The sequence below is a fragment of the Dromaius novaehollandiae genome, chromosome 22 (genome assembly GCF_036370855.1).
Source record: "Dromaius novaehollandiae isolate bDroNov1 chromosome 22, bDroNov1.hap1, whole genome shotgun sequence".
NCBI lineage: Eukaryota > Metazoa > Chordata > Aves > Casuariiformes > Dromaiidae > Dromaius > Dromaius novaehollandiae.
The window spans coordinates 6026354-6050934 of NC_088119.1; the positions used below are offsets into that span (position 1 = coordinate 6026354).

Here is a 24581-nt window from a genome sequence, read left to right on the forward strand (position 1 = left end):
CATGCCCTGAGTGGCTGTTTTTCTAGAAACAGGAGTGGGAAAGAACTGCCCAAGCAGACAGAAATTACAGTGGGACTTCCAGCCTCTGCCAGAGGAGCCATTTCTGTAGAAATGAGGCTTTGGGAACCCCGGGCCTGCTGCTGCTCTGGTTTTCCCTGCTCCCAGTGCTGCGAGGCTGAGCAGCCTCTGCTGTGGCTCAGGAAAGGAGCTGGCTGCAGCATTCATGCTTTGCTGCAGTGAAAGCCACCTCCTCTTCAAGCTGGGCTGGGAGCTGCTCTCCCCTAGCAAATGCTAAAGCCAGAGGGCTTGCAAGCATGTCCTGGCTTAAAGGGGGTGCAGGACACAGCCATCGGCGTGGTCGAGCCAAAAAACACTAACGCAGGGCAATAAACCCTTCCTTCTCCCCCTGCACCCGCTTCCCTTCCAGCCTCTTCCCCCGCGTGCCGCTAGGAAACAGGGGCAGGGCCGGAGAGGGTAGGAGGAAGGTAGTGTTTTTACTAAACAAAACTGACTCGCCGCTCTCACAATCGCTACTGGGCCACACGTCAGAGTGCTCTGACCGAGATCACTCATGTGACACAGACAAAGCGACATCAGCTGTCAGAGCTCCTGGGTGCAGCTGGACTGGCAATTTTTTTTTTCCCCCAGATCGTACAGAACCCAGCAAACAGACTGGTGAAACAAACTGGTTTTTGGATAGGTGCTCTGTACCCTTTAGCAGCCAATGACCACCATGGTGTGAGACTTCAGTGGCGGAGTTTAGTGCACCACAGCCTCCATAAATGTTAGGCAAGTGTGTGTGGCCCCTTGGATGGGGTATTTCATGGCTTTCATCTGCTCTTCTCTTGGGCTGAGGGGGAGGGATGCAGCAACCTTCCTGTCCTGTTACCACCATGTGGAGACGGCCTCCTGGAGCTGTCACCTGTGCTGTAGCCCCACCTGAGTGCAGGTGTCACAGGTATTTTTGTATCAAGAGACTGTTCCCTGTCACTGTCAATTGCTGATGGCTGCTTTTGGGTACAAATGGTCACTGTTAGAAGTGGTTGTCACAGGACCAGACTGACTTGAGTTGTGGGACAAGTCCTCTGCAGTGAGCTGGAGGCCACCTACTACCCCCAGTTGTACAAAAACTTCCTCTTTTTGGCTTGGGGAGTAGTTTCTATCGCTTACTCCATCTCTAAACCTGCAGGAGTGCTCACTGTAGCACACAGCTGTGAGACTCAGTGTGGGGCCACCCTCAAGAGCCAGAGGCTGGCCAGCAGTCAGTCCCAGCCCCACAGAGCCGGGGCTCTGCAGCAATGGGGTGTTGGGTGCCACCCAACCCAGCAAGCTGCAGGGCCAGACCCCAAAATGCTCCCATTCCAGGGACTCTGGGACAAGGGGTTACCATAGGAAGCGAGACATCAGGCAACCACTGCGGTATCGCACATGGATTCATCGTGTGCTCTGCTCAAAGGGGAGAGCAAAATGTGGCTCTGCTTCTTCCCCTTGTTTGAGATATTGGATGCGCTTTAGGAAAGGGGATACAGGGAGGGAACTTGGTTTGGAAGTAAGTACTGCTTCCAGCAGAAGTGGATTCACTGCTAAAAAGAACCTGATGACACAGCTGCAACAATTGGCCTTTTAGTTTCTGACAATAGGTGCTGGTTGCATTCACAAGTCGTGCTGATTTTAAGTTGGAAGAGAAGCTCCTCAAAACAAACAAACATACATACATATATACATACATATTTAGTATTCTACATGTGCTATTTTTCTTCCATTCCCAGAAAAATACAGAGAGAGAGAGGCTGAAGATGCTCTTCTCCTCTGCTACCCAAGCTGTTCCTCTTGATATTCAAATACATCATATCCTAATTTCTACCCATTAGTGTTATCTATTCAGTGTTTCCTTCATTATACTGAAAAGCTGATTCTGGCTGATCTAAACTCACACGTGTCCCTTGGGAACCAAGCAGAATGCCTTCAGGCTGTGAATGATAAGCAAACACCAAGTTACACATAATCAATCTCTTGATGAGCTATTTACCATGTGACATTACCAAAATATTTCTGGTTGGGAACTATCTTACCCTGTTACTCAAACTACCCACAACCCTGAATATCCATGCCCTGGTACTCCAGGCATAAACCTTCTCTCTATAATCTTGCTTATCGCTTTAGGATTGCCTATATTTTATATATTGTATGTCATGCTCCTGGCAAGCTGTTTTACCTACAGAAGGCAGCACGTTTCTTTTCCTTCCCCTACTTCCCATAGATTAACACAGAACAGTGAGCACTTGTCAGTGAAAGTAATAGACTAAATAAAGAGTGGAATTATACCTGGAACTCATTACAATCACAGAGAAATTCAGCAGCACTGAAAATAGAAATCCAATCTCGACTCTCTGAAGCAAAGGAATTAATAAGTGATCTTTTGATCAAGACTGATTTTCTCGAAGGTTTACCCCCACTTCAGCCACACAACTTCAGAGTACATACAAAAATCATTAGAAACCCTTCAGCAAGGCGGAAAGGAAGAGTCGTGCCTGGCTTGGGTATGTTCAGAAATGGTTCCCTTTCTTATCGCAAATACCTTTAGACCTAGTTCCTCAGGGATATGCAAGGGACAATTAGCTAAGTACCCTTGAGGTTCTAGATCTTGATCCTTCTGTGCCAAGTTATCATGATTATCTAATGTTTATTTTGAGCTGCAGAACCCAGGCATAAGGTTGCTTATTTAGACATGCAAATATTGCCTACGTAGCACTAACATCAAGAAACAGCCTTTCTTAGTGGAATCCCTCCCTCCTGTGATTTGCAGGAAAAAAGAAACCCACCAAAAAACCTGAGCATGCTTTCCTGCTTAGGTATTTTCCTGTGAATTGAAATGAATTAAGAAAACAAATCTAACATCCTTAATGTAAAAAATTAGCCCAGGGCACATATTCAAGAAGATTATTTTAATGTCATTTCTAGAATGCTTTTTAAAGGACTATTATACCAGGAAATGAAGAGCTACCAAGTAATCTGAATTGTCAGATAAAAGCTTTCATGTATCACAAGAAAAATACTAAAAGACAGAACAGGGAGAAGACATACGGAATACGAAGGCTTGCAACAGATGCAAAGATAGCTAAATGAAGAAAGAAACTGGAAGTAGTAAAGGAGGCAGTTAGGAAGGGAAAATGAGCATCGGTAACACCCAAATGGCAACATGCTTTCCCCTCACCAAAACATGGCTGTGGCTTGCCTTGTAAGGGGTTAGACACAAAGCTGTTTCACTGCCATAATTTTCCCTTCGGTCTCTGTCCTTAAAACAAATTACGCATTAGAACAACTACTTACTTGAAATCTTTCATTAATCTTTCAAGTCAAACAAGAGCTCCATCTATTCCTTCAACAGGAAGCAGCTCTGTCGGGAAGACCTGACTCTTATGTTAACCTGCGAGCCTGCAGTTTGCTTAGCATCGTCCCCACACAGAGACCACGGTGCCCATGGAAGAGAGGAGCCCAGGCCAACCCCAGCAGCCCGAGGTGCTGCCCCGTCCCTCGTCTCCATAGCTGCCCCGCCGCCCCCACACGCGCCGCGGCAGCGGTCGCCTTCAGGCGCCGGCGACCGTTAGCCTCGCGCGGCGGCGTGGGCGGTGCCAACTGCAGAGCCCGCCCCCTGGCAGCGTGCTCTAGCCAATGAGAAGCCGCTCTGCTCCCTCGCGCCCCGCCTCACCGTGTGAGCGTCCCGCTCAGCCACGAGGCCGTGAGGCATCGGGAGCCCTATTGGCTGCCGACCCGCCAATGGGGAGCCGCGGAGGCGTCGCTCACCTGGAGACAGCGCTGAGGCGATTAAAGAGGCCTCGCGCCTCCATCATTCTCTCCCCGTGACTGCCGGGGTTGGGTGCTGCTGCTGCTGGCTGTTGCGGACTGGTGACAGTGCCGAGCTGCTCCTCCTTGCTGCACGCTGGCACTGGCATCTCCTCTGCTTGCTGCCCTGGAGCGAGGTGGGAGCGCTGCAGGTCCCGGCAGCACGTGAGGCAGCCTGAGGCGCTGCCTCCCTCAGGCCTGGCAGTGAGGTCGGAAGTGCCGTTGAGGTAATTTTCTTCAAGCAGCTGCCTAAATTTCAATTTGATGTCTTTTTAATCTGAGCCCTGCCAGTTTCATGCCCAGATTTCTAGGCCTTTCCTTCTGTTGGTGTTCCTGGTGACCTCCATCCTCTGGCTGCCTCCCTGTCTGGGCCCTGGGCTCCCAGTATAGAGTGTGCGTGTGTGGGGTCCTGCCCCTGCCTGGGCCCTGGCTTGCCCCTTGCTTAATGGGGGAAACATCAGCTGGGGAGGCCGTCTTGGAGGCTGAGGTGAGGATGAGCCAGGTGTGGCCCTGGTGAGTGCCATGCAGGGAGGAGGTGGGGGGGTCTCCTTGCCGGCCTGGGGATGCTGCTTATCTCTGCTGTGATGCCTGAGCTGGGCCCTCTGTCCTTCCGCAGGCAGCCGGGCTGACTGCGCTGGGCTGCACCTCCTGGCCGAGGCCGAGGGAGGGCAGCAGATGCCTTTTTCTTCTCCGAAGGAGCCGGGCTGATTGCAGATGCTGGATCGAACCACCAACCCAGTGTTTTGGGATGTGGTGGGAGGCCCGGTGGGCTGGGAAGCCTGTTTTGGGGACGTAGGGGGAGCAGGCTCATTGTGCCTTGTGTGGAGGGGCTTCTTGGTGCATGACAGAGGCTGCAAAGGACTGATTAGAGTGTGGTGTCCCCACCCTTGCAAAGGGGAGGGCATGGCCTGTCCCTGGTGGGTTCCAAGTTGGGCTTTGGGCAGGCCCTGAGCAAGAGGCTCAGGGGCTTGCCAGGGCGGAGATGCTCTTGCTCCCAGGCTCTTCTTGATCCCTGGAGCTAAATGGCCTTCACCTGTGAGGTGCAGTGCCCAGACTGGCCATGCAGGGGCTGCTGTGGAGCTGTGAGCTGATGGGTGAGCAGGATGTCCCCTCGCCCTCCTGATGCCACTGGCTCTGGGAGCTGAGCCAGGGCAGCAATGTCCCACCTGCACCAAGGAGCTCCAGTGCCCCAAAGACAGGGACTGGACTCCCTGTGTGCAGCTCCGTGCCATGACCCAGCGACCCGGCTCAGTCCCCCTCGGTGGCAACGCTCTGGTGCTAGGACACCCCAAACCCCTTGTGAAACATGCCCCCTGCAAAAGGGGCCATATCCAAGCCCTGCCCAATTCACAGCCCCCAGTTTACCTGTGCTGCTTTCCTTGCCCTTATGCCCACCATGTCAGCCGTTCCTGTAGCCAGGGAATGGTACTGTTAGCCTTGTCTCTGCCTCTCCTGGGGATCAAGACCCACAGCTGTGCCCCTTGTCACCCCCCCATTCTGCCCCAGAGCAGCTCTGATCACACTTGCCCTTGAAATGGGGCACTCACAGTCGGGGGGGACCTGCTGGGCCCTTTGCCATTGAGACCTGGCCCCTGCCAGACCCCGCCTGGGACTTCCCCTATTCCTGGCTCTGCCGAAGGACCCATCTCTCCTAAGCATGGTCCATACAGGGTCTCCTGCGTGGGGGGACTCCCCTCTCCCCCGTATCCCCCAGCCAGGATCACAGGGGACGAGCACTCCCTGTTAGCGAAGATCCTCACAAACTTTGTTGGCTGTGAGCAGGAGGGTGGTGCCAGCGTTCAAATAACACCCGAACGTGGGTGCTCTAGGAGGCTTCCTGACAGCTCCAGCATGTGCTGTGTCCTGAGTCCCCACGCCAGAAGCTGCGTCCCTGCAGCGCGGTTGTGCTCTGCAGCACTCCCTACCGTCCCTGTCCCCATGTGGCCACAGGTGTCCCCTACGGCAGAGCTCTGTGGCTCCCTCCCTGCTCCCCCACCCTGATTTCCATCTGGAGCAGAGCTGAGTGCTCCGGGGACAGCGTGGGGAGAAGAGGGAGCCGGAGGCGTGCAGCAGAGCCAGGATGAGGGTTTGGCGCTCTCCCCTTCCCCACGGCTCCGTCGCTGGAGAGCGCAAGCGCTGAGGAAGGGACATCTGGCTCATGGGGGTGGTTTGGCCATAACCACGCTTGTCACAAGGCTTTTCCTTCAGAAGGGATCTCGGGGAATTGCATGCAAAATACTTAATGAAATAATGAAATATTTAATGAAAAGAAAGTATTTAAACTGCAAAGTCAAGCCCTGGAAAGTCAGAACGTACCAGGATGTGGGTGACCCCAATTTCTCCATCTCTGAGACGCCTGCAGCTCCTCTCAGACCTCCCAAGCCACCGAGATCTGTGCTCAGCACGCGGGGAGGAAGCGGCAACGTGCCAAGGTCAGATCGGGAATCTGTGGCGGGGCTGTAGCCGCCTCCTCTCGGGATCCCACCGGACGCCTTGAGCATCCCTCTGTGGGATTTTTGGTTTGCAAAGGGAGCTGCTCGGGGCCGCGCAGCGGAGGAGGCTGTTAATTTTCCCTGCCTCGTTTGCTGCGAATGGTGGCCAAACGGGTCCAGCACGTTTCCCCAGGCACCCGCGTCCTCTGCGGTGACAAGTGACTTAACTTAGCACCTTGGCAGGTGGCTGGGACCTGTGCGCCTTGCAGAACAGGCGATGCTGTGGGAGCCCGACGGACACGGCAGTGCCAGCATCGGCCCCCCGGGCGGGCGAGTGAGGCTGCTGGGGGGTTTCTGGACCTTGGCAGCATGCGGATCCGAGTCGGGGGGGGGGTCCCGGGAGTTAATTCTGGCTCTGTCCCCACGTGGCTCCAGGCAAATCTTTATCTCTCCATCTCTCTTATCTGGCACAGAGAAATAAAGTGCTTGTGTAATGGCAGCGATACGGAGCTACGCTTATTAATGGCAGCAAAGCAGGAGCTGTGGGGAGGTGGACTGGTGCTCGTTCTGCCCGGGCCATGCTGAGGCGGGAGCCGCGTGTGATGGGCGATGGGCTTTGCTGTGGCCCAGCTGCAAAGCGAGAGCCTCGCAAGCACGGGACTGTCCCTCCACCCACGTTGTCCCCTGCCTCGCGCTGGCACTGCTCTGCCGGGCATGGCTCAGGCGCTGGGAGCGCGAAAGCCCCCGGACCCTCGGGGTGTTGCTGGGAGCTGTGGTGGAGGCAAGCGGAGCTGCGGTGCCCTGGACCCCAGCTGGGCTGCGTCCCGTGCTTGTCCCCAGTCCGGTGACACCCTCCGGCCTCGCAGCGTGGCCGTGTCCCCGTGCCGAGGGCGTGATGCCCTATTGCCGGGGATGCTCAGGGAGGCAGCTCAGCAGGGAGGGGCAGCGCAGGGGTGTGATGAGTTTGCTCAGTCTCAGCTCTCCCTCGCTTAGCGGCCGGGGGAGGAGGGGGAAGTCCCCAGACCTTCCCCCAGTCCCATCCGCCCCGCTTCCCCGCCCTCCCTCCGAGAAACACCCGGCGGGAGGCGGCAGCGCGGGCTTTGGGACCCCGGAGCGGGGCTGCGGCGAGCGGCAGGTGCCGCCGCTGCGGAGCCGCCTCCCGGGGCAGCGGGGCCGGCCGGAGCCCTGCCCGCCGGGGCGGGGGTGGAGGCGGGGGGTGGCGTTTGCGGCTCAATAACGCCCAGGAGAAGTTGCAAACGGCGAAGAGAGACAGAGAGAAAAAAAAAAAAAAAAAAAACCACACCAACCCCTCCTGCAGCTTCGCTTCCTGCCGAGCCGAGCCGAACCCGCAGCAGCGGCAGCAGCAGCAGCAGCAGCAGCGCCCCGCTCCCGCAGCCCCCCGGGCAGCGCGGCCCGGCGGCGGCAGCGCCATGGGCAACGCGGCCGGGGGCATGGAGGGGGCGGCGGGCCGCGAGAGCCGGGCCCCGCCGCCGGCCCCGGCCGCCACCACCGCCGCCGCCTCCCCGCCGCGCCCGCCGCCGCCCGCCCGGCAGCCCATGCCCGCCGCCGCCGAGCTGGAGGAGCGCTTCGGCCGCGTCCTGGTGAGTGGGGCCGCCGGGCGGGGGGCTCCTCCGAGGGGGATAATTCCCCCCCTTCCAGCCCTGTTCCCCCCCCCCCTCTTTTTTTTTTCCCCTCCCCACCTCCGGGGCCGGTGCCGCCTCCTCCCGTTACTCATGGGGACTCCCGAGCCTGCCCGGGGGATGCCCCAAGCCCAGGGCTGCCCGCCGGTGTGCTTGGCTGCCGGGGGTAACCTCAAAAGTGCCTGTGCACCCCCAGCCTTCGGGCCCCCCCCCCCCAAGGTAGCCGGCATCCGGCTCCGAAAGCGCGGGGTGCCGCAGGACCGCGGGGCCCGAGCCTGCCGCAGGCCCCGGTGGCGGCGGCGTGCAGCCGGTGAGCACCGCCGGCCCCCCGCGCCGCAGCGAGCTGCTGCCGCAAATGTCAAACGGCTCCGTTCACCTCCTCCCCGGCCGCCTGACGTTCCTCTTCGGCGCATCCCGGGCAGCCGCGGCTTCTCGCATCCTGCCTCCTCCCCGGCTCGCCGCCCGGCCGGGGGCTGAGCGTGCCCTCCCTGTGCCGGGGGGCAGGTGCTCCCATGGGAGCCGGGCCGGGAAGGCCCTCACAGGTGTCCGTGCGGCTCCCCGAAATACTCGGGTAGAAGGAGCTGAGGGAGATGAGCCCAGCACCGGCAGCTAGTGAGCCCGGGCTGAGCTGGCTGCTTCGCCCTGTCCTTGAGAGGTGCTGGCTGGCCGTGACCTTCGCTGTCCAGCTGTTGGACGGGTTCCTCGTGCACTCGCCCTCCTCTGCGTGCGGCGGTCTGTCCTTTCGCTTCGAACCTCTCCGATCTCGGAGGAGCGAAAGCAGCACAAATCCCCTTTCTGCCTCAGCCCCGCGCTTCAGGGGGGCGGCGAAGACTCTGCTGCTGAAGGTCACGGTCCCGCGTTCGGGCTCTCCACAAAGCTTAGCAGCGTGGGGCCGCGCGGGAGAGGGCTGGCCGGGAATTCACTGGCAGCAGGGATACGCTCGCTGCTTGGATCCCCTTCTCCACCCTCGGCACGGCACGGATTGCCTGTCCGACAGCCCGAGCCGGGGAGAAGGTGCTCTCCTCCTCCCGCCGCAGCCCCGGGCTCCCGCAGGGCCCGTTACACGACGAGGGCTGCAGCGTGGGACCCACTGCCCCTGCCCGCCCGCCCCCCGGGCCGGGGTCGGTGCGACGGGACTTGCGATATGGGGGGGCGTTTTTCCTGATGACTTTGCTGTCCCCCCTGGCGTGGCTCGGTGTTTCCGTGCATCTCCGTGACGCTTGGCTTGTGGGCAGCAGCCCGAGGTTGAGTTCGTCACCGTGCCCGTAATGGCTGCGGGGTGACGCACTCGGCGGCCGCGGGAGGTGACCGGGGGCTTCAGGGTGTTTCCCCCGTGCCGGCGAGGCCCCAGGAAGTGTTGTTTTCTGCTGGCGCTTTCCATGAGCTCTCTGGGAGCTTTGAAATCCTAGACTGAGAAGTGATGGAGAAGGGCAAAGTGGCGGCGCGGACCCTCCCAGTGGGGTGAAGCTCCCCGATCCCGAGGGAAAGTGTTGCGAGGGAGCGAACGGGCCGGCGCTCCGGTTTCGGCAACACGGGAACCGTGTGGCTTGTGCAATTGCGTGTCCCAATCGCTCTTCCTCCTTTCGCGGGCTCCCTTCCCCCTCCGGCCAGCTGCTCACGGCGGGACCCCGGTGGGGCGTGGGGACGCCGGGCCGCTCTGTCCAGCCACGTTAACCCTGTTTCTAATTGTGCACTTGGGGTTTTGCAACCATCTGACCACCAATTTTCACCTCCTGGGCCTGTAACTGGCGTGAGATTGGTGGCGAGACGTGAGTGTGGGGACCGGGAGTCTCCCTGGAACGCTGGATACTCCTTCCGGCATCGTTTGGGCCAGGCAGGCTTCGCTGCTGGGCTGCCCGTGGCTGTGGCGAGTGCTGCCGGTCCCAGGGCTGGCGCAAGTCAACTCCCGGCTGTGCTATCCAAACTGGACAAGCCGATGGGGGCGGAAAAAATGGGGAGAAGCTGCTGGGATCGCTCTCCTTGGCCTCCCGGAGCAACTGTGCTGCTCTGGTGTAAGAGCAGCTTTGAATTCCCAAATCAGCCTGCTCCAAAGGGGATATGGGATGTCCCGACACCGTCGTTTTATCCCAGCTAGGGCACCGTGGTGGCTCCTGTCCTGCCTGTGCCGGCTGGCTCCCTGCGTGCCGGTGCGGCCTGCGGATTTGGGGATCCCAAAGAGGAGGAAGGGAATCGTCTCTGGCTGCTCGGGGGCTGGGGATGGGCTAGGACGGGGGCAAGGAATGGGGCTGCTTCTGCCCCACGGGTTTGCTCCTGGGTGCCGGCGGCCTGCTCCTCTGCTCTGCAGGGCTTCGCTTTGGATAGGATCCGGAAGAGCAACCGGCTCCATCTGAAAAGGCAGAGACTTAAATCCTGCCTCCAGACCTCGGAGGGGCCTGGTGCAAAACCTCCTCTGAGCCCTTGGGAAGATCCTGGTCTCGCTTGAGAAGAGCAAGCGCCCCGTAGGGAGGGGTTAAAGGCCGAGACACCTCCAAACTTGCTGCTGCTGCAGGATCCTTGTCCGCAGCAAGGCCCCGCGCGGCCCGGAGCCGCTCACGTGCGTTTGCAGTCATCCAGACGAATTGGCCGGCCTCACCGCTGCAGCTGTTTGCAGATGTGCCGTCGGCTTGGCACGCCGCGACCCGGGGGAAGCCGCTAGCGTGTGCTTACGACCTCCCTGGCGCTGCAGCGGGGATGGCGGTGGCGCCGAGTCGGGCCAGGGAGCTGATCCAGCGGAAAACTCACCTGGCAGGAAAAAAAAAAGTTACCCGCATGAATCCCCACGCGGCGACGCGGGGGAAACGCCCGGCTGAGGGGAAGGAGGGGCCGGCGCCCGGGCCCGGGGCGGGCGTCCTGGCGTGGGGAGGGCGGGCGGGCGCGTGGTGGGGACGCAAGCGGTGCTGCTCGCTCTCGTTTCCCCGCCGTGTGCTGCGAGCAGCTTCTGCTTGTTCTTAAAATAGAGCCGGGAGCAGCAGGCGGTGGGGAGGCCGCGGCCGTGCCGCAGCAGCCACGTGGCCCTTAACAGCTCCTCGCCTGCCGGGGGTCCGGTGCCTTTCCCCCCGGCTTTCCCCCTCCCCGTGCCGCGGGATCTGCTCCCTCGCCGGCACGTGGCAGGGCCGGGATCCGGTTACTCCGGCTGCAGGAGGCTTTGGGGACTCCCTGGCGGGGCGGCCTCATCCTGGCAGCGGTGCCCAGCTCCGACGGCAGCACCCTGGGGTTTGGGGGAGCCCAGCTGGGCTCAGTCCTGCCTGGAGCCTCGGAAAGGACCACGCTGTCCTCTCCACTGGGTCGGGGATGGGAAGGAGGTGACGTGGGAGCAGAGGGGACAGCTCTGGCTGGCGGGAGGGTGAAGCCGGTGTTGCGGAGCTGGGGACGCCCGAATCCTGCTGGGGCAGGAGTGTCTCGCTCCATAGGTGCGTGGCATGGAGCATCACCCGGGCCCGATCCGTGGGCCATGGGCACTGTCAGTCCTTCCCGCCGCCGTGAAAGCCTTGAAACCGCTTCTGGTCCAGGTGCTCCCTTGCCGCGGGCAGGTTCGCTCGTGCCGGCAGCGCCCGGAGCAGCCGCTTTCGCTCCACCTGGGTTTCCCGGGGCCGTCGGAGCCGCTGCGCTGAGCTTGGGGCCGAGGCGCCCCGATGCAGGCGGGCGAATCTTTTCCGCCAGCCGAGCGAGGCGGCACTGGGGGTCCCGGCACCTCCCCTCTTTCAGCCTCGCAGCTGTTTTTGCACAGCTCCACCGGGCCCTGAGCGAAACCGCAGCGACGCTCCGACGACTCCCTCGCCCAGCAACGGCCGTCTCGTTTCGCTCCGGTTTCTGGCTCGCGGTGCTTTTACGGAGCAAACTGCCTCTGCGGCGCCCACATTTTGCTTCCCCTCCCGGCCGCCGCGGGGACCGGCAGAGCATTTGCAGCACCAGCTTAAAAACAAGATGTCTGACCCTGAAAATATCCCGGGGCGCCCGTTGGCGAGCTCTCCCGGCGGCTGATGCCCCGAGGAAAACCCTTTCCCGATGGAGAAATGATGCGGGCGCTGCTCTGCCTCTCCCCAGGCTGCTTTTGGGGGTAAAACCCTGGCGTGACCCCTTGCCGAAACGAGGGTCCCGGGGCAAATCCCGGCCTTGGTGAGGCCTCGGCGTCCCCCCGTCCTCGTCCCCCAGCGAGGAAGAGGAGGAGGCTCTTCATCCACAACCCCCCCAGGGTGCTTTTGGCCCCTGTCCCGAAATCCCAGGGTGCCACCCCGCCACCGCCGCCTCTCCTCCGTCGCCCGGGCCGGAAGCGCCAAGCGGTTTCCGTGCGCTCGGGGCGGCCGGGGTGGGGTGGAGGTGGGGGGGGGGGCCGCTTCCTGTGCCGCCTGGTCGCCCCCGGCAGCCCCCACCCAGTTCCTACCCGCCCCGTGCCACATCCTGCCGCCCGCCGAGACGGGGGCACCCGCTGCTTCGCGGCACCCTGGGCCCCGGCTGCTCGAGCTCTGCCCCGCCTCATGGCGTCCTCCGTCCCGCTTCACGGGCGGCGAGGCCCAAAATGGCCTCAGCGCCTAATTTCAGCCTCGCTCGGGGGCTCGGCGGCTTGGGGGGCGGTGTGGGGGGGTTTGGGGCAGCGCCGCGGCGGCCGCTCCGGCCCCGTTGCCGGCCGCCTCTCCCGCTCCGGCCCCTCGCTGAGGCCGCGCGCGCCGGAGGCTTCGCAGGCCGCCTCGAGGCCGGCCGCCCTCCTCGGGCCTCCCCCGGGGGCACCCGCGGCCCCGGACGAGCGCGTTCGCCCGCCGCGGCCTCGTGCCGCGCGGCAAGTGGAAGCCGCGTCACGTCCCGCCGGCGGCCGCCCCGACGCCCGTCTCCCCGCAGAGCTCCATGAACCTGCCGCCCGACAAGATGAAGCTGCTCAGCCAGTACGACAACGAGAAGAAGTGGGAGCTCGTCTGCGACCAGGTGAGGCCTCCGGCGTCGCCGCCACACGCGCGGGACCCGGCGTGGGGGACGCCGAGAGCCCCCCGGGCATCCCCACGGTGCTGCTTGGGTCCCCCAGACCTCCGCGGCGGGTGTCACGACCTCGCTCGGGGCTCAGCCTTTCCCCTTCTCCAGGAGCGCTTCCAGGTGAAGAACCCGCCGTCCGCCTACATCCAGAAGCTCAAGAGCTACTTGGAGACGGGCGGCGTGAGCAGGAAGGTGAGGGCCGCCCCCGCCGCCCCCCACCGCGTTTCGGCCGGGGAGGGCCGGGCCCGGCGCCCGTGCCCACGGCTCTCCCCGTCCCCCAGTTCAAGAGGCGAGTGCAGGAGTCGACGCAGGTCCTCCGGGAGCTGGAGATTTCCTTGCGGACCAACTACATCGGGTGAGGACCCCCCCCCGCCATCGCGGCCGGGCCTTGCTTGCGCCGCTCCCCTCCGGGCACCCCGACGCCGAAACCTGGGTGCCACCAGCCCCGTTTTGGCCCCCGGTGATGGCCGGGGTGGGTTTTTAGGGTCTCGACTCCCCGGAGGTGGTTGGAGCCCTGGGTGACCCTGCCATGGTGCCAGGCGTCCCCGGGTGCTGGTTGCGCGTGGCCCCGGGCGATGGCTCCGGCGCAGCAGGGCTGGAGGTGACGGGGGGCAGCGGGGGCCGCGGCACCCGGCTCAACCCCCCCGGTGCTGCCCCCCAGCTGGGTCCAGGAGTTCCTCAACGACGAGAACAAGGGGCTGGACGTGCTGCTGGAGTACCTGGCCTTCGCCCAGTGCGCCGTCACGTGAGTGCCCGGGCGCCCCGTGCTCCCCGCGCGGGGCCGGCAGACGCCACCGTCCCCCCCGGAGGCACCGCGCTCGGAGCCGCGGATGCTCCGCGGCCGGGGCGGGCGGCAGAGCTGGCGGCGAGGAGCCGGGCGGCCCCCTCGGCGCGTCCGTCCCCGGTTCCTGCCCGCCGTCCCCGGGGCGCTGGCTCACGCCGCCCTCTCGCAGGTACGACATGGAGAGCGCGGATAACGGGAGCCCGGGCTCCGACAAGGGCAAATCCCTGGAGCGCTCGGTGGAGGACCTGAGCAAAAGCAACTCGTCGTCCCCCACGCAGGGCTCCTCCAAAGCCCGGCACCTCACCGTCAGGTAGGGCGCGCGGCCGGCCCCCCCCCCCCCCCCCTCGCTTGCCGCCGGCCCCGCTCGCAGCCCCCCGGCAGGGAGACGCAGGCCTGGCCCCAGCACCCGCCGCCCCGCTCGGCCGGGAGGGAGCAGCGGGATGCAGCCGAACGGAGATGCTCCGCTATCCCGGCACCGCGCTCACGAGCAAAATCTCGGTGCGCGGCAGGGAACGGGCCGAAAAAACAGAGCTTTTCCCCACGGGGGAAAAAAAAATCCCCATCGCTCTGCCACCCCCGGGGAGGGCAAGAGCTGCCGCTCCGGGGGGGTTAAAAACGCAGCGAGGGTTTAGGGTGAAACGGGCCTGCGCCCCTGCAGAGCTGGGTGGCGGCGGGTGGGTGGGCGGCTCTCGCTTGCGGCTGCTCCCCCCGCGCCCCTCTCTTAACCCCGCTCTTCTCTTGCACGCTGCCGGGGGACGTGCCGCACGGTAGGTGACGGGGCCCGCAGGTGTCCCCGCTGCGCCCGCTCGCCCCGGCACGGCCAATGGGAGAGGGTCGCCGTAGTGCGCCCCGGGAGGGGGGGGCTCCCCGGCCACCGCGGGGGCCCCTCGGCTTCGGGAGGAGCCGGCGTCCCCGTCCTCAACCCCATCCCCGCCCCAGGGACAGGTCAGGAGCCCCTCAGGGTGGTGGCCGGCCTCGGAGGGTCACGTGCCCCGTGGCCCACCCCCCCCCCCGCCCCAGCCCCCCGCCCGGGCGTCCCGCGGGGCCGCGCGGGAGCCCTGTTTCTCCCTCCTGTCCTGCAGGCTCTAACGCTCCTCCAGCTGCTGCCTCTCGAACCAGCACCTCCACACCCTCCTCCACCACGTCCACCCCAGCGTCCCCTGCAGCGCCCCTCGCAGCGACGGGGACAGTAGCCCCAGGTCACCCGGCAGCTCCTATACGCCCCGGTGAGCCTCCGAGACCGCCCCGGGGTGCCCCCGCGGCCCTCGCGCCCGCCCGCCTCTCCCGCTTGCGCTGCGCCCCGCGGCTGCTCCCACCCGCCCCCCCGCCCCCCCGGCTCAGCCGCCCTCTCGCCCGCCCAGGCTCAACCCGGCGCACAGCAGGAAGGCGCTGAGGAACTCGCGCATCGTCAGCCAGAAGGACGACGTGCACGTCTGCATCATGTGCCTCCGCGCCATCATGAACTACCAGGTGGGACCCGACCTCCCCCCGCCATCAGGCCCCCCCCCCCGGCGCCCCAGGTGGCACGTGGGGACCGGCGCTGGCTTCGTGGTGGCCTTGGCGTTTGGGGTCCCCCATGGGCTTGGCTCTGTCCCCCGCGCTCCCGTGGCATGGGCGCTGGCGTGGGACGTGCCAGTGGCTATGTGGCACGTACCAAGGGGTCCCCCGTGGGCCTGGGGTCCCCGAGCATCGCCAGGTTGGGGACAGGAGGAGGAAAGACTCCCCTTAACGCTCTTTTACGCCCCAGTCTGGCTTCAGCCTCGTGATGAACCACCCGGCCTGCGTCAACGAGATCACGCTGAGCCTCAACAACAAGAACCCCAGGTAGGACCTCCGTCCCCCCGTCCCCCCGCCCGCCCGCTGCCCGGGCCCCGCTCACGCCCAGTGTCCCCACAGGACCAAGGCGCTCGTCCTGGAGCTGCTGGCCGCCGTGTGCCTGGTCCGAGGCGGCCACGACATCATCCTCGCCGCCTTCGACAACTTCAAGGAGGTGAGTCGCTCGTCCAGGATGGCTGGGGCTCTCCCAGGACACCATGGGAGGATGTTCAGCGAGAAGCTGAGTCCTCGTCTTCTGGGGCAGGATCAATCCAGCTCTGGCTGGGCTTGAGCCTCAGTTTCCCTATGTGTCGTAGTCTTGTTCCCGTCCTCCTCAAGTAACCCCAGTCCTGAAAACACCCATTTTTCCCCTGCCCACCTTCTCCGGGGGCCACCATCGAGCCAGGCTCGATGCCCGGCTGTCAGAGTGTGTCCCCGGGGCCGGCAGTGGGGAGCTGGGCACGGGCCACGCGGGAAGGTCTGCTTTCGGCCGCTGCAGCATCTCTCGGTGCTCTCTTGCACTCTGATACGGCCGAGCCAGGACTCCCGTGGCCCGTGCTGTCCTGGTGCGCTGGGCACAGCCTGTCCCAGAGCCTGTTGTCCCTGTTCCTGGGTGGCACCCGCATGCCAAGCACCTCCAAGGGGGTTTCGGTCCCAGGCGGTCACCTCCGGCACCAGGACAGGCGGAGATGTCGGCGCCCTCGGGGCCCGGGCTGAGTCCTCTCCTCCCACCCCAGGTCTGCGGCGAGAAGAACCGCTTCGAGAAGCTGATGGAGTATTTCCGAAACGAAGACAGCAACATCGACTTCATGGTGAGGCCTGGGGGAGGCCGGCCGGGGCGCCGGGGGCCGCCGGGTCACCTGTGCCGACCGTCCCTCCGCCCGGCCCGCAGGTCGCCTGCATGCAGTTCATCAACATCGTGGTGCACTCGGTGGAGAACATGAACTTCCGCGTGTTCCTGCAGTACGAGTTCACCCACCTGGGGCTCGACCAGTACCTGGAGGTGGGTGAAGCAGCACCGAGCCCCCGTGGCCCCGCGGGCGCCCGCCGCCCCGGGCCGGCCGGGGCCGTGACGGCGCTGCCGCCTCTCTCGCCGCAGAGGTTGCGTCTCACGGAGAGCGACAAGCTGCAGGTGCAGATCCAGGCCTACCTGGACAACGTCTTCGACGTGGGCGCCATGCTGGAGGACACGGAGACCAAGAACGCCGTGCTGGAGCACATGGAGGAGCTGCAGGAGCACATCGCCCAGGTGCGGCCGGGGGCGGCGCGTGGGCAGGGGCTGCCGGCTGCGCGCGGGGGCTCCGGGCAACGGAGCGGGCGGGGGGGGGCCCCGGCGGCGCTGACGCAAGCCCCGCGCGGGGCGGGAGGCAGGGCCGGCTCCGTGGCTCGCTCCGCGGCGGGGGAGAGCGACGGGCGCCTCGTCCTCCCGCAGCTGACGGAGAAGCTGCAGGATGCGGAGAACGACTCCATGGCCAAGATAGCGGAGCTGGAGAAGCAGCTGAGCCAGGCGCGCCGGGAGCTGGAGGCGCTGCGGGTGAGCCCCGCGCCGCGGGCGCCTCGGCACCTTTGGGTGCCAGCGGGGGGTGGGGGGGACCCCGCGGAGGGGGGTGACGTGCCGGGCTCTGTCGCCGCGCAGGAGCAGCTCAGCCCGCCGCGGCCGCCCAGCCCACCGCCGCCGCCGCGGCCCCAGGACTCGTATCGCCTGGCCCTGGAGCGCCGGCTGGCCGAGCTGGAGGAGAAGGGCTTGGTGCACATCCTGCGGGGGCCCGACGGCGACGTCGCCATCGAAATCGTCCCCGTCGTCATAGAAACCGCCGCGGCCCCCGCGGGAACCGGAGGCAGCGCCGGCGACGCAGGTAGCGCGGGCGGCGGGAGGGATGGACGGTCCCCCGGCGGGGACCCCTTTCCCCCACGGGGCGCCCGGTCCCCCGCTCCGGCGCGGGGTCTTTGGCACCGCCGGGGAAACTGAGGCACGGGGCGCAGGGATGTGACCAGGGACGTGGAGCCGTGCGGTGGCGGAGCCAGGCTGGGAGGGTGCGCGGGGTCCTGGGGGGCAGGACCTCACCCCCCCCTTTCCTTTCCGTTGCAGATGCTCCAGCTCCGCCGCCGTGTCCCCCTCCAGCGCCGCCCACCGCCGTCCCACCGCCCCCGCCACCCCCGCCACCCCCGCCGCTGCCCGAGGCCAGCAGCCCGGCCCCCTCGGTGCCCCCCGCGCCCCCGCTGCCCGCCGCCGCCACTGCCATCCCCCCGCCGCCTCCCCCTCCGCTGCCAGGTGCCAGCGTGCCCCCGCCACCCCCACCGCCCCCCACGGGGCTGGACGGACCCGTCCCCCTGCCTCCGCCACCCCCACCCCTCGGCGGGGAGCCCCCGGCCGGGCCGGATGCGCCCCCCACCGCTGGTTCAGGTGAGTCTGGCTCCAGGGACGGTGGGGACGTCCCGCGGGCGAGGGGATGGAGCTGCAGGGATGGCCCACCGTGGGGGGGGATTTGGGTGTCCCCCCCATCCCGCCGTGACGCTGCCCCCCATCTCGCCCCGCAGTGAAGGTGAAGAAGCCGATCCAGACCAAGTTCCGCATGCCCGTCTTCAACTGGGTGGCACTGAAACCCAGCCAGATCGATGGCACCGTCTTCACCGAGCTCAACGACGAGAAGGTGCTGCAGGTGAGGCCACCGGCGCAGGTCCTCAGCTGGAGTGGCACCCGTGCCCGCATCTCACCTGTGCCCGCATCTCACCTGTGCCCGCATCTCACCTGTGCCCACGTCTCATCTGTGCCCACGTCTCACCTGTGCCCACATTGCACCCATCTGTGGTGGTGCTGGTTTGCATGGCTCCAGCCTTGGAGGAGGAGCCTTGGAGCAGCTCTTCGTTCTCCTGGAGAGGGACAACATGGGATCTGCTGGATGGGGAGCCCTGTCCTTGTCCCCTTGCCCTGTCCTTGTCCCCTCAACCCATCCTCATCTCCTTGCTCCGTTTTGAGCTCTTGCCCTGTCTTCATCCCCTCATCCTGTCCATGTCTTCTTGCCCCATCGTTGTTCTCTGGCCCCGTCCTTGTCTCCTCACCCCATCCTTGTCTCCTCACCCCATCCTTGTCTCCTCACCCTGTCCTCGTCCCCTCACCCTGTTCTTGTCTCCTCACCCTGTCCTCATCCCCTCACCCCGTCCTTGTCCCATGCTTCCTGTGCTTCCTCCATCCCAGCTCCTGCGGCCCCTCTGCGCCGTGTCCTCAGCCCCGTCTCCCCACAGGAGCTGGACATGAGCGACTTTGAGGAGCAGTTCAAGACCAAGGCCCAGGGTCCCGGCCTGGACCTCAATGCCCTCAAGGTCAAGGCCACGCAGAAGGCCCCAAGCAAGGTGACCCTCATCGAGTCCAACCGGGCCAAGAACCTGGCCATCACCCTCCGCAAGGGCGGCCGCAGCGTCCAGGACATCTGCACGGCCATTGAGACGTGAGTGTCCCCTCACTATCAGGGCTGGGCTGAGCTCAGAGATGGAGGATGGAGTGGGGTCAGATGGGGCTGCAGACCCCAAACCACCATCCAGGGTTGAGTGCTGACAGCCCAGGGGGTGCTTTGGAGCTCTACACTGGGTGACGGCAGAGCCTGGAGATGGGTGTCCCACCGCCCGCTACCCCCCACCAGATACGACCAGCAAGCCCTGAGCCTCGACTTCTTGGAGTTACTGCTGCGCTTCCTGCCCACTGAGTATGAGCGGACGCTCATCTCCAAGTTCGAGCGGGACCGGCAGCCACCGGAGGAGCTCTCGGACGAGGACCAGTTCATGATCAGGTTCAGCAAGATCCCGCGCCTGGCTGAGCGCATGAATGTCATGATCTTCCTGGGCAACTTCAGCGACACGGCCCAGCTGCTCATGCCGGTAGGGCCGGGCACGGGGGCATCAGGCGGCGCAGGGCTGCGGTGGGGAAGGCAGAGGTGCAGACCCCCCATTTGGGAGAGCCCGTGGGCAGCGCGGGGGCTCATGGGGGTGGTCGTGGTGGGCCAGGAGGGGACGGCGTCCTGCAGAGCCTCACACGCTTCCTCTGCCACCCGCAGCAACTCAACGCCATCATCGCCGCCTCCATGTCCCTCAAGTCCTCCACCAAGCTGCGCAACATCCTCGAGGTGAGGGGTGCGGGGTGGCGACCTTGACGGGGGGTGTCTGGGTGCACTGGGTGCACGTTGGATGCTGCCAGGGTGGAGGCGATGCTAGTCTGCCCTGTCCCATGGACTCTGCACCCTGGGGTGGCCTCCTCCGTCCCCACTCGGTGCCGGGGCTGGGGCACCCCCTTGCTGGTGGGGCTTGGCCCCCCAGCAGGTCCCAGCACTGCCCAAGCTCTTGTGTCTCCGCAGATCGTCCTGGCCTTCGGGAACTACATGAACAGCAGCAAGCGTGGGGCGGCCTACGGCTTCCGGCTGCAGAGCCTCGACGCGGTGAGTTCGGCGGGGGGCTGCCCGTGGGGCTCCCCTGTGGGTCCTGCTGTGCTGGGGGGTGAGATGGTGCCCAGAGGCACTGTCACTGCATGGGGACCAACTGTGGGGATGCAGGGGCCGGCCACGGGGACAGAGGGACATGGGGACCAGCTATGGGGATGGAGGGACACAGGGTCTAGCTACAGGGATGGAGGGACATGGGGATGAGGGATGAGGATGGAGAGACACGGGGACCAGCCATGGGGATGGAGGGACACAGGGACCAGCTATGGGGATGGAGGGACACAGGGACCAGTTACGGGGATGGAGGGACACAGGGATGAACTATGGATATGAAGGGACATGGGGACCAGCTATGGGGATGGAGGGACACAGGGACAAGCTATGAGGACAGACAGATGCAGGGACCAGCTATGGGGATGGAGAGATGTGGGGACCAGATATAAGGATGGAGGGATGCGGGGACCAGTTTTGGGGATGGAGGGACCTGGGGACCAGCTGAAGGGATGGAGGGACCTGGGGACCAGCCATGGGGACGGAGGGATGCAGGGACCAGCCATGGTGGCAGTGGGACGGAGGACCATCCGCAGGGATGCAAGGGCCTGCCTGGAGCATGGGGCAGGGGGAACTGGAGAGGCGGGAGGAGGGACGGGGACAGCCCCAGCCTGATGCCGCTCGCTCCCAGCTGCTGGAGATGAAGTCGACGGACCGGAAGCAAACGCTGCTGCATTACTTGGTGCGGGTGATCACGGAGAAGTACCCGGAGCTGACCGGCTTCCACACCGAGCTGCATTTCCTGGACAAGGCGGGCACAGGTAGCGCGGGTTCGGGGGGGGCCGCAGCAGGCTGCAGCCCCGGCGGCGGTGGCTCGGAGGGGACCAGCCGGGGCGCGCGCTCTGCCCTGACGCCGGGTGCTGCTCGCCCTCCCCGCAGTGTCCCTGGACGGCGTGCTGCAGGACGTGCGGAGCCTGCAGCAGGGCATGGAGCTGACCCGCAAGGAGTTCATGCGGCAGGACGACAGCCCCGTGCTCAAGGACTTCCTCAAGGCCAACTCGGAGGTGATGGAGAAGCTGCAGGCCGACAGCAAGACCGCCAAGGTGGGTGTGCGGGGCGGGACGCGGGAGCCGGCGGGATGCGGGAGCCGCGGGGGAGGCCGGGACGGGAGAGGCGATGGGGTGCTGCCGCCCGGCCCTCCGGACCCCCGTGGCTCTGCCCGCAGGAGGCATACGAGTCGGCCGTGGAGTACTTCGGGGAGAACCCCAAGACCAGCCCGCCGACCACGTTCTTCCCCATGTTCGCCCGCTTCATCAAAGCCTACAAGGTAGGAGGCACCATGAGCTGGGCTTCGTGGGGGATTTGGGGAGGGTCTGGCACCCGGCGGGGTGGCTGTGGCTGTCAGAGCCACGGCAAAAGTTGGGTCAAGGCAAGCCGGGGGCTGAGATGGACATGGGGGGGGTGTCCACGCGCCACAGTGGCAGGTCCCCAGCTCACACTGTCCCCGCTCCTCTCCCCAGAAAGCAGAGCAGGACATCGAGCTGTGGAAGAAACAGGAGGCCGCAGCCAAAGAGGCAGAACTGAGCCCCCCCGGCGGCGAGGAGCCGCTGGACATGAAGGTACCGGCCCTGCGGCACCGGGCGCTCGTGGGGCGGCCGTGCTCCCCCTGCCAAGGGTGGCTGCATTTTGGGGAGAGGCAAGATGGTTCTTTCAGCCTGCTCGGGAAGAGCCTGCTGGTGGGTGGGAGGAGAAGAGAGGAGCCTTGCCAAAAAAAGGAGGCAGCGGCTGCTTTGCGGGTGCCGCGGGAGGAGGCACCGCTCACCCCGCGCTCTGCCCACCGCAGTCGCCCATCCAGAAAGCCCGGCGGCAGCAGATGGACATGATCGCTGAGCTGAAGAAGAGGCAGATGGTGAAGGAGCCGCTCATTTACGAAGAAAAAGACGGTGCCATCGAGGACATCATTTCAGGTGAGGGGCCGGGCGATGCCCTGCAGCGGCCCCAGAACACGGGGCCAGCCCAGGGCACCCCGGGGGGGCAGGCGCCTTGTCGGGGGGGTCACTGCTGGCCCCGTGGCCAAGCACATACACCTGCAGCACCTTCCCGACACACGCAGCAAAGCTGCCACACGCTCTCTGGCCTGTCTCATAGCTCTTCCCCCCTCTTCTGCTTCTTCCTCCTCCTTCCTCTTCCTCGCTGTCTCTCTGGATTGCTCTGCTCAGCTCTGAAAACTGTTCCTTTCACGGCCCGGACGGGCAAGCGCTCGTCCCGGCTCTTCTGCGACGTGAGCTTCAACGAGGAGAGTCCCCTCTAGTGCCTGTAGGTAACGCGGGGGCAGCCGGGCGATGGCAGGGCGCAGGAGGAGCCGCCGGCTCGGGGGGCAGCTGGTCCTTCCCTCCGGCGTCCTGGTGCCCCAGCGGGGTTGGGTGCTGGGAGGTGGCAGGGGATGGAGAGCAGCGCTCCCGGCTTTTCGCCGGCCCCACTGGGAACTCAGGGAGCCTCTGCGTTTTTTTCCCCGGCACAGATCTGCGGAACAACCCCTACCGGCGCGCCGACAAGGGCCGCAGCAGCGCCAAGAAACGGGCCGCCGGGCAGAGCCTGCAAGTGACGCCCGACATCTCGCTGTGACCGGCGTCGGGGCGGCCGGCACCCCCTCGGTGCAGCTGGGCCCGCAGGCTCGACGCCACGGGGATGGCGCCCGCGCCTCGCTCCCCGAGATGCTTTGCGTGCCGGCCCCCCGCCCCGGCTCCGCACGGATCGGGCGCAGGGAGCCGCCGGCGCCTGCTTCGCGATGCCCCCGCGCTCCTCTCCTCCAGGCTGGCGGGGACGGGGGACCCTTGCGGGGACGGTGGGAGGGGGAGAGCGCAGAAAGGGCCCCCCCCTTGCTCCTGGGGGTTGCCGCATCCCTTCCACCGCCCCCCCGGTGCTGTTGCCCTGTGCCCCCATCCGGGGGGGGCAGCCCGGTGTGCGGGTGAGCCCCTCTCCTCCGCTTGCTGATGCCTTTGGCCCGTTGCAGGAGGGGAGGCAGGTTAGTGGTGGGGACCCGGGGGGGCCCTCGAGCCCCTCCCCGGCTTTGCCGAAACCCCGTCACCACCTGACGGTCCCCTTCGCTGCAGGGCCGAGTGCTGCGTGCCCCCCCCGGGGCGGGCAGGGGTGCTAATTCACCATGATTTTATACGTCTTCCTTGAGATTTCTCTGTGCTACGTATGACAGCGGGGAGGGGACCGGAGCACCAGGGATGATGCAGGAGCTCAGCTGGCTCCAAGGCCTCTCCCTCGCCCCAGGGAGGCTCCACAGCTACGACAATCATCCGGGTCAAGGGGTTCCCGTCCTTGAGTGCCTCCAAGGTGGTACCTCGCCCTGCCCTGCTGCATCCTCAGCGTCCGCCTCCAGGCTCAGGGCTGGGGCCTCCCGAAGCCACCAGCGGCCACCAGCCACGGGGCTGCTGCTGGAGCAGCAACCTGCAGCAGGTGCTGGGCAGCCTCCAGGCCTTGCTGCCGCCGTCCCGGAGCGGTGCGGGGTCGCAGGAAAGGGCTGGGCTGCAGCCGGAGAGCCGCGCAAACCCCCAGCTAAAGCCCTGGCCCTGAGTCCTCCCCTGGTGCCCATCGGTAAAGCAGAACCACGTGCTGCTGCAATTAGTTGCTGCAGCTCCTCGGTCGCAAACGCCTCCTACTCACCCTTCTACGAGGACGCCCGGCTGCCCTGTATATTCTCGCTAGGCCCAGCTTAGTCCTCGTCCTAAGCCAGAGCAGCGATTGCTTCCCGCTGTAATTAAGATGCTAAATGCCACCGGCTCGGTGTCACGTACCCAAGCTCAACAGGGAGGGAAGGGAAATGAATGTGTAACTTATAAATGCCTTTAAGCCACAAATGTAAAACATTACCTGCTAATTTGTATACATTATTTTTATATACTGAGGGCCTGTTTAATCTACAGCAGAACTGATAATAAACCAACTCCAAGGATGAAGCGCTGGTCTGTGAGATGGGGTGAGGCTTTGGGTGCGGGGTCTATGCTGCGTCAGGCTCAGGTTAGGTGCTGCTGTAGCTGGCTGCATGCGAGAGCTGCTACTCGTTGCTAAGCCAGCGCTGCACATATAGCGCCTATATAAGGAACTGCTGCCAGGAGTGGGGGGAAATGGATTAGCAGCATGCGGTGATCATCCTTTGAACAGTAACGAGGGGAAAGCTTATGGTCTTCAACTTGCCCCTGATCGCGGCTGATGGTGGGGTAACCTCAAGGTGATGCTCAGCCCTGCAGCTCCTCCCACGACTGACAGCATCTAGATGGGGGTGATGTAGTGGATGAAAACATGAAATAAGAGTGCCTCAAAAGAAGGGAAAAGCCAGGACCTGTGGCTCTTCCCAGGTGCGGTCCCACTGCACACGTGTTGCGCAGGAGAAGGCTCTCAGAGCCAGGGCAACCACCCAGACATCGACCCATCTTGGGCACCTAGCTGGGCGAGGAGGTTGCAGGTTTTGCCATCCACAACGTGGAGAGAGCAGACTGGCTCGGGGAGCGGCAGCAGGCCAATTCCAGCTGTTTTACACTGCCACGCAGGCAGGTCGCCCCCTCCCCTGGACCAGCAGTGGTCTCGTGCTTCCTTAAGCTGATCTCTATCCTCCCAGCGAAGACCGGTGAACCGCAACTGCAACCAAAACACCCCCCCTTTTCCGTGGGCAGCT

At 64.6% G+C, this 24581-nt stretch overlaps 1 protein-coding gene across 2 annotated transcripts; it reads left to right on the top strand.

The window, feature by feature from the left end:
• Positions 1-7808: 7808 nt before the first annotated feature.
• Positions 7809-23861, top strand: FMNL1 (formin like 1). 2 transcript variants are annotated; one of them, XM_064524448.1, is made up of 27 exons: positions 7809-7876; positions 12749-12832; positions 12986-13069; positions 13159-13232; positions 13539-13622; positions 13831-13971; positions 14762-14887; positions 15023-15131; positions 15409-15485; positions 15558-15651; positions 16214-16288; positions 16369-16479; positions 16576-16725; positions 16909-17010; positions 17113-17332; positions 17566-17880; positions 18015-18136; positions 18720-18922; positions 19115-19349; positions 19526-19594; positions 19823-19903; positions 20589-20718; positions 20837-21000; positions 21123-21224; positions 21418-21516; positions 21741-21864; positions 22419-23861. In XM_064524448.1, exons 1-27 carry the CDS (start codon positions 7832-7834, stop codon positions 22520-22522), a joined length of 3324 nt encoding a protein of 1107 aa, XP_064380518.1. In that variant the 5' UTR covers positions 7809-7831; the 3' UTR covers positions 22523-23861. The 2 variants fall into 2 exon arrangements, with proteins under 2 accessions (XP_064380518.1, XP_064380519.1); XM_064524449.1 differs by lacking the exon at positions 14762-14887.
• Positions 23862-24581: the final 720 nt, after the last annotated feature.

Bases quoted from the DNA above. Each gene is read 5' to 3' on its own strand.
- FMNL1 (XM_064524448.1), top strand. From the start codon at position 7,832: ATGCCCGCCGCCGCCGAGCTGGAGGAGCGCTTCGGCCGCGTCCTG. The intron at 16,289-16,368 runs GTGAGGCCTGGG...CCCGGCCCGCAG, and splicing joins ACAGCAACATCGACTTCATG to GTCGCCTGCATGCAGTTCAT. The intron at 21,001-21,122 runs GTGGGTGTGCGG...CTCTGCCCGCAG, and splicing joins CCGACAGCAAGACCGCCAAG to GAGGCATACGAGTCGGCCGT.